Genomic DNA, 15924 nt, shown 5'->3' with positions numbered 1-15924 from the left:
GTCCATGTAGTCCCTTTTGGAAACCTACCACCAAACTTGGGGCCTTCACACCAACAAACACACCACAGTCAACTGTCCATGGCTACCAGTTATGCCAAGATTGTAACAGCATTTTTACTTTCTACACAACAAAGAAGCTCTGCAAATAAAATCTTAGCACTTTGAAAAAAAAATAAAAAAAGAAATGGCTGATTCCAAACATAAGGTAGAAAATGTACAAGTAGAGTCTGGAATAGCTTCTTAAGAATATCAGAAGTTAAAGAAGCTACTAACAACTATTGGGATTGCAACAGAAGACTCAAGAGACAACTGGAAATGGCTCTCACCAGTCAGGAACAAGATAATCTGAGCATCAAAAAGAACAGTAACTGTAATGTATTAAAATATATAAAATACATATTTTATATGTATTTGATTCAAACAAAATAAACCTCATTGCTCACCTTTGAAAGGTGCTAGGAAATCAAATTTTTCTGAAAACTAGTTTTAAAAAGGTGTGTTGGTGGGAGAGATTAAATCACTCATTCTGCTTTTTTTTTTTGGCTGTACTGTGTGACATATGAGACTCAATTCCCAGATGAGGGATTGACCCTCAGGCCCTGTATTGGAAGGGTGGAGTCTTAACCACCAGGGAAGTCCCATTCTGTTGTTTCTATATGAACTATACCTGCAGGTAACCAAATAGATGATAAGAGATTTTTCATTTTAAGTAAGAGCATCTGGGACAATAAATGAGGAAATAACAATATATTATTATTTTGCAACCTTTAATGAAATAATGAATCTAGCCATTGATCATTAATGGCTACTAAAAATCATCAGATAAAAAATTGATAGGGGAACTTCATATTAGCTGAACCAGGCTAGCAACATCTGAACCCACATGATCAATCTTATCACAAAAGGGAGAAAAGTAGACTTTTTGTGCCATCCAACTCAATGCAACAGGAAATACACAACACCATCTAGGAGCTAGTCTTGCCATTCAGTTTAGCCCTGAATCTGATTTGAGTTTATAGATCTAACTACCGGTTGATTTACAAACACAGTAGTCAGGTAACATGTTATACAACCTTAAAAGAATGTTCCAGAATACGGGAACTTCTACAGAGCAAACAATCTGGTATTTTAAAATCTACTGCAAAGTTACAGGCGGTACAGGAAAAGGACAGGAGGAATTCAGAGATTAAGAAAGAAACGTGACACATCAATCAAATGTAATATGTGAACTTGTTTAGAAACTGGAGGTCAAACAAAACAATTACTTTTTAAAAAATCTGTGAACAAAAAATCTGAGACTTCCTTGACGGTCCAGTGGTGTAAGAATCTGCCCCGCCAATCCAGGGGACACAGGATTGATCCCTGGTCTGGAAAGATCCCACATGCCACAGAGCAACTAAGCCTGCATGCGGCAATTACTGGCCCGAGTGCGTAACTACTGAAGCCTGGCCACCCTAGAGCCCGAGCTCTGCAACAAGGAAGCCACACAATGAGACGCCTGTGTACAGCAGCTAGGGAGCAGCCCATGCTCACAACCAGGGAAAGGCCGCACAGCAATGGACAGCCAGGACGGCCAAACAAGCAAATCATGGGAAACACAAAAGGAGACCTGAACACTGGATCTCTGACAGTGAGGAATCATTATTAATGTTTCAATGTGGGAGGAGTATGATAGTTTTGTTTAAAGATGGTTGCTCATCTTTTAGATACATACACATGTAGACTCACGCCTGAAATCATTTGCTGTCTATGATTTATTACAAAATTACCTGAAAGGGAGGGGGAGAGAAAGAGTACTATTTTAAGCAGGACTGGCCATATGTCGATCACTGACACTTTGTGGTAGCTAGATGTTCATTCATTATGTTATTTTCTCTACTTGGTATATACTTGAAAATTTTCTGTAATGAAAAGTTTCAGGATTCATTAAAGCAGAAATTCAAAAGGACCTCTCTTCTGTTTCCTAGGATATCACTTTAAAGTGAAAAGACACAGCTCTTGGATGTTTTCTTAGATGTGTGGTGATTACAGTTAAGACAATAGTCCCAGGACTTCCCCTGGCAGTCCTGTGGTTAAGAATCTGCTTTCTATAAAAATATACGAAGGAGAAAAGTGGTGCTGGGAAAACTGGTCAACCACCTGTAAAAGAATGAAATTAGAACACTTTCTAACACCAAACACAAAAATAAACTCAAAATGGATTAAAGATCTAAATGTAAGACGAGAAACTATAAAACTCCTAGAGGAAAACACAGGCAAAACACTCTGACATAAATAACAAGATCCTCTATGATCCACCTCCCAGAGTAATGGAAATAAAAACAAAAATAAACTAATGGGACCTAATTAAACTTAAAAGCTTTTGCACAATGAAGGAAACTATAAGCAAGGTAAAAAGACAGCCTTCAGAAAGGGAGAAAATAATAGCAAACAAAGTAGCTGACAAAGAATCTCAAAAATATACAAGCAGCTCATGCAGCTCAATACCAGAAAAATAAATGACCCAATCAAAAAGTGGGCCAAAGAACTAAATAGACATTTCTCCAAAGAAGATATGCAGATGGCTAACAAACACATGGCTCAACATCACTCATTATCAGAGAAATGCAAATCAAAACCACAATGAGGTACCATCTCACGCCAGTCAGAATGGCTGCTATCAAAAAGTTTACAAACAATAAATGCTGGAGAGGGTGAGGAGAAAAGGGAATACTATTACACTGTGGAAATGCAAACTAGTACAGCCACTATGGAGAACAGTGTGAAGATTCCTTGAAAAACTGGAAATAGAACTGCCATACAATCCCACTGCTGGGCATACACACCAAGGAAACCAGAATTGAAAGAGACACATATATCCCAATATTCATCGCAGCACTGTTTACAAGCTAGGACATGGAAGCAACCTAGATGTCCATCGGCAGACGAATGGATAAGAAAGCTGTGGTACATATACACAATGAAATATTACTCAGCTATTTTAAAAAAACACCTTTGAGTCAGTTCTAATGAGGTGGATGAAACTGGAGCCTGTTATACAGAGTGAAGTCATAAAGAAAAACGTCAATATAGTATATTAATACATATATATGGAATTTAGAAAGATACGCAAGACAGCAAAAGAAACACAGATATAAACAACAGACTTTTGGATTCTGTGGGAGAAGGCAAGAGTGGGATGATTTGAGAGAACAGCATTGAAACATGTATATTACTATATGTGAAACAGATGACCAGTCCAAGTTCGATGCATGAAACAGGGCACTCAAAGCTGGTGCACTGGGATAACCCAGAGGGATGGGATGGGGAGGCGGGCAGGAGAGGGGTGCGGGACAGGGGGACACATGTACACCCACGGCTGATTCATGTCAATGTACGGCAAAAATCACCACAATATTGTAAAGTAATTAGCCTCCAATTAAAATAAATAATTTAAAGAAAAAACAAAAATAAATACATAAATCTAAAAAAGAATCAGTCTTCTAATGCAGGGGATGTGGGTTTGACCCCTGGTTTGGGGAACTGGGATCCCATGTGCAGCTGGGCAACTAAGTGTCCGTGCTGCAACGACTGAGCCCCCGTGTGCCGCAGCTAGGGAGAAGCCCGAGCGCTGCAGTGAAGACGCCATGTGCTGCAACTAAGACTCGACGCAGCCAAATAAGTAGAAAGAAGAAGAAAAAGACAACAGTCCTCTATGTGGCACGTAGCTAGGTGCAATCGGTTTGAGTACCTTCTTCCCTTGAGGATAGAGCAGCATACCAGACCTGGGAAAATATATAGGGGGTTTGATGGATAGTGGAAAGCACGGGGTTCTGTAGCTGACCTGGTTTCAGGCTCCAGTTCTTTGTCAAAAATTGTTTAATCTCCCTGGGCCTCCATGAAATGGGGATAACCTCCCCCACTCTCCCTGCCAAGAGCTGCCATGAGCATCTCAGGAATGAAAACATGAGAGCCCTAGCTCAGAGCAGGCGCTGGGGATACTGGCATTCGGGAATTTATTCATTCATTTATTAACCAAACATCTGAATATATCCGCTGGGTCAGACTCTAGGTTATGTGCTAGTGAAATCAAGACATAAAAAGCATGGCACCTGCCCTGAAGGAAACAGGAAAGTAAATGAATGATTATAGTGGTGAAAGCAATGTATTTTAAGTTCTGAAAGGATAAACTGTTGGATCTGGAATTCTGTATTCAAGCAACACTACCAATTATGAAAGTGAAATTGAGACATTTCTATAGCGTTTACTAACCATACACTATTAATATATATATGCAAAAAGGAAAAGAAAAATCACTCCAGGAAAAGATTACTTCCCTTAAAGAAAAAAATCTACACATGAAAGGCTGGGATATTTGGAAAATTATCTTTGAGTAGCAAAGCTTTAATGGCATAGGAATCAATTTTCTTCTCTGTGGGCCTCTTTATGCTACTTTTTCTCTTCAGAATATTGCATTTACACAATCATATTACAGATGCTGTATACAGGCTTCCCAGGCAGCACCAGTGGTAAAGAACTCACCTGCCAGTGCAAGAGACATAAGAGACACGGATTTGATCCTTGGGTTGGGAAGATCCCCTGGAGGAGGACATAGCAACCCACTCTAGTATTCCTGCCTGAAGAATCTCATGGACAGAGGAGCCTGGGGGGCTACAGTCCACAGGGATGCAAAGAGTCAGACACGACTGAAGAAACTTACGGATTATAGATGCTGTATACCTACTGTCATCTCTTGGAATCAAGATTCTCAAGAAAGCACAAAAGGACAGATACACAAAAGCAGTAAAAATAAATAAATAACATCACTCACCAAAGTGAGAAGGGAAACAGACAGAAGGTAATATACAAGTGTTAAATTTCTAATCTTTTTTAGAAGTGATCAAGATATATTGGTCAAAGTGTGTAAGACGAGAAACAGAGGTGTAATTTAAAAGTACAGTGATAATAGAAAATGAAGAAAATGATAATAGTAGCTGCCACTGGGAAAAAGAACAGGGAGTGTGGAGCCAAGATTTCCTCCCTTCACTTTATATTCTCCTGTACCATGCAAATTTTTAAAAATTATGTGCATTTATCACTCCAATGGTTTAAAAAGTGTCACGGGAAACACTTTTTCTGCTAAAATATGTGTAACTTACAAGTTCTACAGTGAAATTTCCAACATTTAGTCTGCCTAAATACAAGAAAGATATTAAGGTAGCTAGACTTGATAACTTTTATAGTCTTTTCCAGACGCTAAGGGTCTATCCAAAGGGAAACAGAAATTGTGTCACTGTCATTTGGATAATATAAAGACACACCTGTAAAGTCTGTTCCTAAGCTACTGAACCAAGAACAAAAAATAGGAAATTTCCGCAGGAAAAGGCAGCTGAAAACCAGGAACAGAAGCAGCAAAACTAAATGGAGATTTCCGCAATGGAACCAGGAGCAAGAACAAATGAACAAGAGAAAGTCAACACTGAGAGGGAGTAAGTGGCCTCCAGGGTAAAAGGGGTGGGGCTGAGGCCGCAAAGATTCATTCTCAGATGGGGGCGGGCGGGTAGCGTGGGTTTCCCAGGTGGCGTTAGTGGTAAAGAACCCACCTGCCAGTGCAGGAGACACAGGAGACACGGGTTCAATCCCTGGGTCGAGAAGATCCCCTGGAGGAGGGCATGGCAGCCCACTCCAGCATTCTTGCCTGGAGAATCCCATGGACAGAGGAGCGTGGCAGGCTACAGCCCATGGGGTCGCGAAGAGTTGGACATGACTGGAGTGACTTAGCATGCAGCATGGGGTGGGGTGGCAGGGGTGGGGTCTGGAAGTGACAGGCAACCGCTCTGTCATAGAAGCTGGAAAGCAACAAATGTGCAAAAAGAGGACAAGACATAGAGGACAAAAAGGATTGAGTACAAGTTTCTTCTGCTCCAGACAAGTGCTGTCTAACCGTCTTCATGAAATCATGGGGAGAAGGAGGGTCAAAGAAATTCTAATACACAGATGATAGGTGGAATTTGAAAACCGAGTGAAAGGGTCAACCATCTTTTCTCTGTTGGGTGCCTGTCTTTATTATTTCAGTGTGCACTGCTGTGCTTAGTTGGTCAGTCATGTCTGACTCTTTGCGACCCCATGGATTCTAGCCCGCCAGGTACTTCTGTCCATAGGATTCTCCACGCAAAAATACTGGTGTGGGTTGCCATTCCCTTCTCCAGGGGATCTTCCCAACCCAGGGACACAACCCAGGCCTCTCACATTGCAGGTGGACTCTTTATGGTCTGAGCCACCAGGAAAGTCACATTTATACATTTCAGTATGGTAAAGGGATTTCACAGGCTCACTTAAGATACTGGTTCATCCAATCTTATTTTTACTATATACCTCTTAACCAAAAGTTCTCCTACTACAGGGATTTTCAAAAATCTAACTCTTTGGGTTGAAAAGAAGCTACCTGCTATTTGAGGAGATTCTCAAAGGGTCTTGAAGAGTTTGTATCAGTTTCCTCTTCATGCCCAGCTACACTGGACACAAGGTAAAAACACTTGGGATTTAAGATCTAGAAGGGACTTTGGCCTTCTTTCCAATAAGATGCCTCATTTAAGATGAGAAAACACAAATACTGGGCTCTTGCTGGTATTCACTGAAGGGAAGAATGAACGTAGTCTTTGCCAAGGTACCAGCAGAGCGCAAGCTAGAACACTTATGTCCAGCTGCCTATAAGTCAGCTCCCTTTTCACTCTGTGGGCTCTGCTGTCTCTATGGCTTTTTTTTTCAGTCGGAGGAGAGAAAACACTTGCTCCACAGACCCATTTATGAATAAACATGTAAGCAGTCTGACAGAGCAATAGGTGCTGGGACCCAGTCTGCTTCATCTGAATCTTCTGTGTCTCTAAAGGGCTTGCCCTCCATTTCCTAATGAAATATGTACATTCAATTACTTGCAGAAACTGCTAACTTCAGATGAAAATTATATGAAATCTGAAAACCATAGCTTTGACGTATGCTTTAGCGTTTCCTACATAAAGAGGAATTCCCAGGAGCTACAGAGGAATGAGATGGTTGGATGGCATCATCGACTCAATGGACATGAGTTTGGCCAAACTCCGGGAGATGGTGAAGGACAGGGAAGCCTGGCGTACTGCAGTCCATGGGGTTGCAGAGTCAGACACAACTGAGCAACTGAACAACAACAACTACATTTTCAAGGAAGGCTGAAATTTAGTCTCACAGAAAGGAAAGGCTAGAAGGAAGACAAGCCAAAGGGTTTTTTCCTAATAGTTGAAATAAGCCAGAAAGAGCAAATAATCCACAGATATGATGGACCAAACCTCTGTAAGGGCAAAGTGGCTTTGGAAAACCATTTTCTTTAATTACAGAACATCCTTAGTAAAATGAGAAGGGAAAGAGCATCTGTTTTTTTAAGACTGTTTCAGACATCAGTGTCTGCTTATGGGGGCTAAGTATCTATTAGTGAGATCTTAGATGTTTCAGCATCCACTGCAAAGGAGGATTCTTCAAATGCTATGCCAACCTGTACTTAGTCACTCAGATCTCTTGCCACCAAACCAAATCTCCTTTTTCCCTTCTCAAGCAAATCCAGTACAGTTTCCCAGAACCGAAGCCCTATCTTTTGTCCAGTTATCAACTATAAACTCTTTGAATATTCTCAATCTATTACAGGAAAGACTTCTGCCACAACATCAGTGCAAACAGAAGAAGAAATGGACAACCACCTCCAGGGAAAGTGCAGACAGCCAACTCTGGAAGCTCAAGAGTCATGAGGTGTCTCCCAAAATCTCAGGTCAATTCTCTAAAGCCAACAGCAGCAAGTCACAGAGCCAACTGTTAAGGGCCCTGACAATCTTAACTGGACTTTTCTAATTATGCCTGAATTTTTGTTTATACTTATGCTATTTTCCCCAGACTTCAGTCCCCCCTCCACTTTTTTTTTTAAAGAGTATTAACTGTTTTAAAGAAAAAGAGAGAGAAAAGGAACAACAGCAACAACATGATCAAGTTTACAGAATGTAGAAGTGAAATATGAGACAAAAGTTCACAAAGGATGAGAGAGGCAGATGGAAATACACTCTTGTAATAATCTTACACTGTTCATGAAGCAATGTAACTTTCACTTGAAGATAAACTGTGATTCATGAAAGAGGCGTACTTTAATCTCAGAGGAGCACTTGGCCAACAGAAATATACTGTGAGCCGGATACACAATTCTAAATTTTCTAGGAGTCACCATTAAAAAATAAACAAATAAAATGAATTTCAATATCTTTATTTAGCCCAATATATAAAAAATGTTATCATTTCAACATGTCATCAATCATTCAAAATCATGCATGTTTTAAATCTGCAACATCTTAGTTTGGACTAGACATATCTGAAGGACTCATTAGCCATGTGTGGTCAGTGGCTACCATACTGGGCAGCTCTAGAGCAGGAGTCAGGAAACTTTTCTGTAAAGGAACAGATAGTAAACATTTTGAGTTGTGTGGGCTATATAGTCTGTCATAACTACTGAAATCTGTTATCGTATTGCAAAGCAATCAGAGGCAAAATGTAAATTAATAGGCATGGCTGTGTTCCAATAAAACTTCATAAAAACATGTTGGCCAGATTTGGAAGGAAATGGGAACCCACTCCAGTATTCTTGCATGCAGAATTCCATGGACAGAGGAGCCTGGTGGGCTACAGTCCAGGCGGTCGCGAAGAGTAGGACATGACTGAAGCAACTAACACAATACAGTTTGCCAACCATTACTCTGGAGCAATGACAAAAAATAACACAAAGAAATATAAGCAAAAAGTTGATAGGGAAGATAAAAATGGGAGGCTATAGTATCAGTAAACACTAAATAACACACAATTCATCCAAAAAAAGACAGAAAAGAGGTACAGAGGGACACAGAACAATCAAGACAAATAAGAAAGGAACACCAAGATAGAAGACAGGTTCATTTGCATCATTAATTAGGCTAAGAATAAATTAGGCAGGGATTGCCAGAATGGATAAAAAAGCAAGATCCAACCATAAGCTGTTTATAAGAAACCTACTTTAATTATAAAGACAAATAAGTTGACAGTAAAAGGCAACCATATAGGATAAGAAACAAGAGTGGCTGTATTAATACCAGATAAAATAAACATCAAAAAAGTTATTTCTAGAACGGAGAAGAAATATTCCACAATGATAAAATGGGAAATTCATTAAGAAGACATAACAATCTATCAAAAGAGCTTCAAAATTCATTAAGAAGATATAACAATCTATCAAAAGAGCTTCAAAATACATGAAGAAAAAACTGATAAAATTAAATGGAGAAATAAATCTACAACCACAGTTGGCGATTTCAATACCACTCTCAGTAGCTCAAAGAAAAAGTATACAACCCTCCCATCCACCCACCCCCAAAAAACCTAACAACAATTAAAAAAAACCTAACTCACAATCAGTAAAGACATAGAAGAGTTGAGCAAAACCATGAACCAATGTAACTTAAAATGATATTAATGGAATATCACACTCACTCGAGTGCACACAGATGATGTACCAAGACAGAACACATGTCAAGCCATAAAACAAGTCTCAATAATTATCACAGAAGTCCTAAATAATTCATGTGTTAAGGAAGAAAGCACAAGAAAAATTAGAAAATATTTGTAATAGATAATAGTGAAAAGCTAACATGTCAAAATATGTGGAATACAGCTAACAAAAACTAAAGGAAAATTCACAGCTTTAAATACTTCTACAGAAAAGAAGAAACATAACTTCAACGAGTTAAGTTCCTACCTTACAATGGGAGAATAACATATGAAATCCAAAGAATCCAAAGAATAACTATTAAATTCAAAATAAGCAGAAGAAATGATAAGAAGAGTATACATAAATGAAAAAAGAGGACACAAATGCAATACTAGGTAAGTCCTGGTACTGACAATTAACACCTAGCAAGGAAAAAAAGAGAGACAACACAAATTACTAATATTAGAAGTTTTTAAAGGGATATAATTATAGATCCTACAGATACTGAAATTATAAGGGAATATTTTCTTTTCTTTTTTTATTTTTTTAATTGTTTATTTGGCTGCACCAGGTCTTAGTTGTGGCATGTAGGATCTAGTTCCCTGACCAGGGATCAAACCCACACCCCCTGCCTTGGAAGTGCGGAGTCTTAACCCCTGGGCTGCCAGGGAAGTCCCTTAAGGGAATATTTTCAGCTAATAATTTTATGCTAATAAATTTGACAACTTAAACAGAGTATTCCTTGGAAAACACCAATTCATAAAGTGATATAAGAAATAATAGACCCATATCTATTAAAGAAATTCAGTTCACCATCAGAAACCATTTTCACAAGAAACCCTTATGACCAGATGTCTTCACTAGTATAAGTAAGTGTTAGTCACTCAGTCATGCCCGACCCTTTGTGGCTGCAGCCCACCAGGCTCCTCTGTCCATGAGGTTTTCCAGGCGAGGATACTGGAGTGGGTTGCCATTTCCTTCTCCAGGGGATATTCCCAACCCAGGGATCGAACCCGGGTCTCCTGCACTGCAGGCAGATTCTTTACTGACTGAGCTAAAAGGTAAACTTGACCAATAATTTAACCAATGCCCTCCTCCCCTCAAATCATATACACACTGTCACCAAATAACAGAAGAGGAACTTCTAAACTATATGCGGTCAGCATTATCCTGATACCAAAACTTGACGAAAATATAAAAAAAGAGCAAACTATAATCTAATATTCCTCATGAACAAAGATATAGAAATAATTAACAATATATTAAAATCCGGCAACATGTAGAAAGAAGTGTTGATACATCATAACCCAGTGGATGTATTGGGTCCATGACCGACAGACCCAATCCACGACCCAGCTGGATTCCTCTCAGGAATGCAAACCTGATTAAGCATTCAAAAGCCAACCAATGTCATTCAAAATATTAACAAAGGGCAAAACCATATGACAATTTTGAAAGATAGGACTTCCCTGGTGGTACATGGGCTTCATCCCCCTCCAGGAAAATTCCACATACCATAGAGCAACTAAGCCTGTGTGCCACGACTACTGAGCCCGAGCTCTAGAGCCCATGAGCCACGACTACTGAGCCCTCAAGCTCTACAGCCTGTGCTCTGCAACCACAGAAGCCACCACAATGAGAAGCCTGCACAGCGCAATAAAGAGGAGCCCTCGCCCACTGCAGCTAGAGAAAAAGCCTACATGCAGCAACAAAGACCCAGTGCAGTCAAAATAAATAAATAAATAAAGGTAAAAAAAATTAAAGAGGCAAAAAGATACAGAAAGAGTACCTGAAAATATCCAACATCTATTCATGATACAAAAGTCGTAGCAAACTGGAAACGGAGGGTAACTTTCTCAACCTGAAAAAAGACTTGTGAACAGCCTATCAATCATAGATCAAGGGGCAATACGGAACTAATACTGTAAGCAAGGAAAGGATATTTACTCTTCCCACTTTAACAATATACTAAAGGTGCTAGTTGGTGCAATAAAGCAAGAAAAAGATAAAAGACACAAAGATTGGAAAAGAGATAAGACTGTTATTAGTATGCCAACATGACTGCACAAATGAAAAACCCTGCAGAATATTAAGAAAAAACCCAACCTATCAGAATAAGCAAATTTTAAAAGGCTGAAGGGATATAAGATCAATATATATATAGACTTCACTATATATATTGAAGAATTAATTATATATCCATATAGAAGCAGCAGACAATTTGAAAATGAAACAAACAATTCTACTTATGATTACATAAATAATATAAATATTTAGGGGAAAATGAACATAACTACCGAGCCCAGATGCTCGAGAGCACGTGCTCCACAAGAGAAGCCCACACACTGCAACTAGAGAGAGCCTGCATGCCCCAACGAAGATCCAGCACAGAAAAAGTTTAAAAAAAATTTTTTTGTGTGGAATACAAAGGATCTAGAAGAGCCAAAACAATACAAAAAAGAAGAACAATTGTTGACGGGTTTATGCTACCTGATTTTGAAAGTGAAAGTCACTCGGTTGTGTCCAACTCTTTGCAACCCCATGGACTATACAGTCCGTGGAATTCTCCAGGCCAGAATACTGGAGTGGGAAGCCCTTCTCTTCTCCAGGGGATCTACCCAACCCAGGGATCAAACCCAGGTCTCCCATATTACAGGCAGATTCTTTAGCAGCTGAGCCACAAGGGAATCCCAAGAATACTGGAATGGGTAGCCTATCCCTTCTCCAGTGGATCTTCCCAACCCAGGAATCGAACTGGGGTCTCCTGCATTGCAGGTAGATTCTTTACCAACTGAGTTATCAGGAAAGCTTACTATAAAGTCAGAAATAAGAAAGCGTGGTATTGGCATAAGAACAGGTATAAATATGAGTGGAACAGAAGGATCCAGAAATAGACCTAGACATACATGGTCAATTTATTTTCGACAAAAGTGCCAAGTCAATTTAAAAGGAAAGAAAAAGTCTTTTTAACAAATGCTGCCAGAACAACTAGATGTCCATACGGAAAAAAATAAACCCTGACTCCTATCTCATACAAAATTTGAAATGGCTCAAGGTTAAATGTAAAAGCTAAAACTATAAAACTTCCAGAAGACAAGTTTCTAGAAAATTATTGCAACCTTAGGTAGACAGAGTTTAGGGACAGGGAAAAATCCACCAACCATTAAAAAAAAATTATTAACAGGACTTCATCAGCACTAAAAAATCTGCTCATCAAAATACATCACTAAAAAACTGAATACACTACCCCAAACTCAAATAAAAGGTACTTGCAGCACAAATATTTGACAGAGGATGTGTGGATCCAGAATATATAAAAGAACTCCTACAATCTACAGTAAAAAGAGGCAAGAGACTTATATATCTGCCTCACACAGAAGATATCTGAATGGTTAGGAAGCACACAAAAAGGTTAACCAAAGAAACGCAAATTAAAATCACAATGCAATATCATCCCGTATCTTCTAGAATGGCTAAAAAAGGCTGGTAATACGAAGTGTTGCCAAGGATGTGGAACAACTGGAGTGTCCAGCTAGCGTTTCAGCTAGGGGAGTATAAAATGGAGCATCCACTTTGGACAACTGTTTGGCAGCTCCAATAAAATTTAACATACACGTATCCTAAGAACCAACCATTCTAACCTTAGATATTTACTCAAGAGAAATGAAAACACATACCCACAAAAATTTTTTTTACAGAAATGTTCACAGCAGCCTGATTTATAACAGTCCCACCTGGAAACAAACCAAATGTCCACCAACAGATGAAAAGGCAAATACTGTATATTCATACAATGAAATACTACTGAAAATAAAAATTAACGAACTCTTGATACATACAACACTAAGGGTGAATTTCAAAAAGATGTTAAGTGAAAGAAGCCAACTACAACACTGAGTGATTACATTTTTTATAGATTCAAGAATAATCAAAATTAATCCACAGTGATAGAAATTTGAAACAGTAGCTTAGGATAGTGGGGGCTTGGAGTTGCTTAAAAAGGGACACAACAAAAATTTGAGGTGGGAGATAGAAATGTTCTAACATCTTGCTTTGAGTGGTGGTCACATGGGTATATATAACTATTAAAACTCTTTGAACTAATTAAGTATTTTAGATTAGCACATTTTATCATATGTTTATTATACTTCAATTTTACAAATCTCTAAAAACCATTTTAAAAGTATGGAAGGCAATCCAGAATATTAACAGAGATTGCTTCTGGGAGGTGGGATTATGGCTAATTTTTTCTTTGCTGATTCACTTTTCTCATCTTTATAATTTTCTACACTGAACTCCCCCTTCTCCCCCACCACCACTTTCTATGGTATTTATGTTTTACAGTTTCACAAAGATCCTAAAATGTCGCCAGTATTCATCTTCTGAAAGTACTATAGGATTACAGGTAAGTAACAGAAGCGTGTGTCAAGTTCTCCTTCCACAGCGGGCATGTGGTTCAGTGTCTACGTGGGACACGGAAGGGGCTCAGAAGCTCAGCCAGAAGCACCGTGGCAGTCTGGGGAGAGGAAGAAGTCCGATGTGGGAGAGTTCAGCTCTGGCCCCGGCTCACTCACTGAGTGGTGGCCAAGTCACGGAGCCCCCGTTTCCTCACCCCTAAGATGGGAATAAGATATATCCCCTTTTCTGCCTCACTGGGGTTTTGTGGATGTTAGCTGAAATGGTCTATACAGTACAGAAGGAATTAAGGGAGTAGTAACTTCTGATATTATGTGAAAAGTCAGAAAAAGCCTTTTTCACAAGTCAGATTTACTACTCTTAGTCCCACAAGAAACAAATAAGAACTTTGCTAGGATGACGCAATGCTCTTCAAATCAACAGCCAAGAACTCTTACCTGTTGGCGTGGTAATGGTGATTCTGCAAACTGTAGGAGACGCACTGCGTGTTTAGCCGCTTTGGCTCAACCTCCTTCCAGCTATCTTCTGTCCACTTTCTCTTCATCTGCTTCTCCTCTCGCTTTTTCCCGACATAGTCAGCATAGGTCTGGATGCGATAGCTCTCTGCATACTTGCTGGTATTGACAGCTACAAGGAAAAGAACAAATCCTTAACAAAGGGTCTGGCCTGGCCCCAGGATGTTGGAAAAGTGGCTTGAGGTCATCAAAGGAACCCTGAGGTCAGGTCTGCCATTTAGAAGCCAGATGGCTTTGGGAACATCCCACAGCTCTCCCGGTCTGAGTCTCCTGACCTGGAGAAGAGAGTCCTGCTCCCCAGCCTCCCTTACAGTGTGAAAGTGCTCTATAAACTATAAAGAACCAGAAGGATGTGAGCAAGACATTAATTTTCAGAATATCTGCAGGTAACATTACTGCCTGAAAAGTACTCATTTTCAGAGTAAGAAAATGAAAAACAAAACAAAACCGCCAAGGGAAAACTGTTGTGAAAATAAAGATGACAAGAAAAGCAATCTGGACAGCAGTGCTGATCCCCATAGGTCTACTGCATGCCTGTGCCTGGTGCTCTGCATACATAATGTCTAGCCTTCACAGAACACTTGCAAGGGAGAAGTCACCTTTGCTGATTATAAGTAAGCTGGGGCTGCCACAGGCCACGCTGCACCAGTGGCAGGAAGGAAAACCAGGCTGCTTGGACCCTAAGGCCAGGGCCCTTCTCAAAGGTCTGTGCTTCCCTTTGGACTCTGCAGATTCAAGACAGTCCCACAATATTTGAGACCTGCCTCTTCTCTTTCTCTTCTTAAAGCCTGTTAATTCTCTGTAATGTGCTTCTGGCAGGAGTTCTTGAGAGCCAGAGCTTGTTCCCTTTTTGGTGTTAATGAGTGATAAGGCCAGGACTGTCTTCCTGCCTCTTTCTCGGAGGCTGGGGGCTGGAACACGGGAGTGGCCTAGGAGTGAGGACCCACAAAAACGGTGTGGACGGGCCCCTTGTGCTGCTCCGGCTTCTGCAGTGTGAGCAAACATTCCCCATCCACTGGTTATTATCCCCACTAGCAGCGAGACAGCAAGGGCTGGGCCGTGCTGGCAGGGAGCTGCGGGAGCAGACCTGGGACCTGTGCTGCTGGAAAAGCACCATCATGTCTGAAATAGTCTGTGTACCTATTTTCAGCGACTTCTTGGTACAGAGTGAAGGAAGTGAATGTTTGTTGCTCAGTCATGTCTGACTCTTTGCAATCCCATGGACTGTAGCCCCCCAGGCTTCTCTCTCCATGGGATTCTCCAGGCAAGAATACTGGAGTGGGTTGCCATGCCCTTCTCCAGGGAATCTTCCTGACCCAGGGATTGAACAGGGGTTTCCTGAGTTGCAGGTGGATTCTTTACTGTCTGAGCCACATAGAGTGGTTCCCAGTAAATATTATGTGAATAAATGTAGCAGATGATGATGGACACATCAGAACTGGAAAAGGGACTCCAGTACTCCAGGGACCTTGAACCACAGGGACA

The 15924-nt window shown here is 40.2% G+C and overlaps 1 protein-coding gene across 1 annotated transcript in view; it reads right to left on the bottom strand.

Moving 5' to 3' along the window:
- PARN (poly(A)-specific ribonuclease) overlaps nucleotides 1-15924 on the bottom strand; it is a 195716-nt gene that overhangs the window by 39042 nt on the left and 140750 nt on the right. Inside the window, exon 22 of the mRNA XM_068967772.1 lies at nucleotides 14362-14551. Within this exon, the coding sequence (XP_068823873.1) occupies nucleotides 14362-14551 (190 nt within the window). The remainder of the gene's footprint in view (nucleotides 1-14361; nucleotides 14552-15924) is intronic.

This window comes from Capricornis sumatraensis, chromosome 3 (assembly GCF_032405125.1).
Source record: "Capricornis sumatraensis isolate serow.1 chromosome 3, serow.2, whole genome shotgun sequence".
Taxonomy (NCBI): Eukaryota; Metazoa; Chordata; class Mammalia; order Artiodactyla; family Bovidae; genus Capricornis; species Capricornis sumatraensis.
The sequence above is the reverse complement of the archived record's forward strand: the minus strand, read 5'-3'. Positions and strand labels throughout refer to the sequence as shown.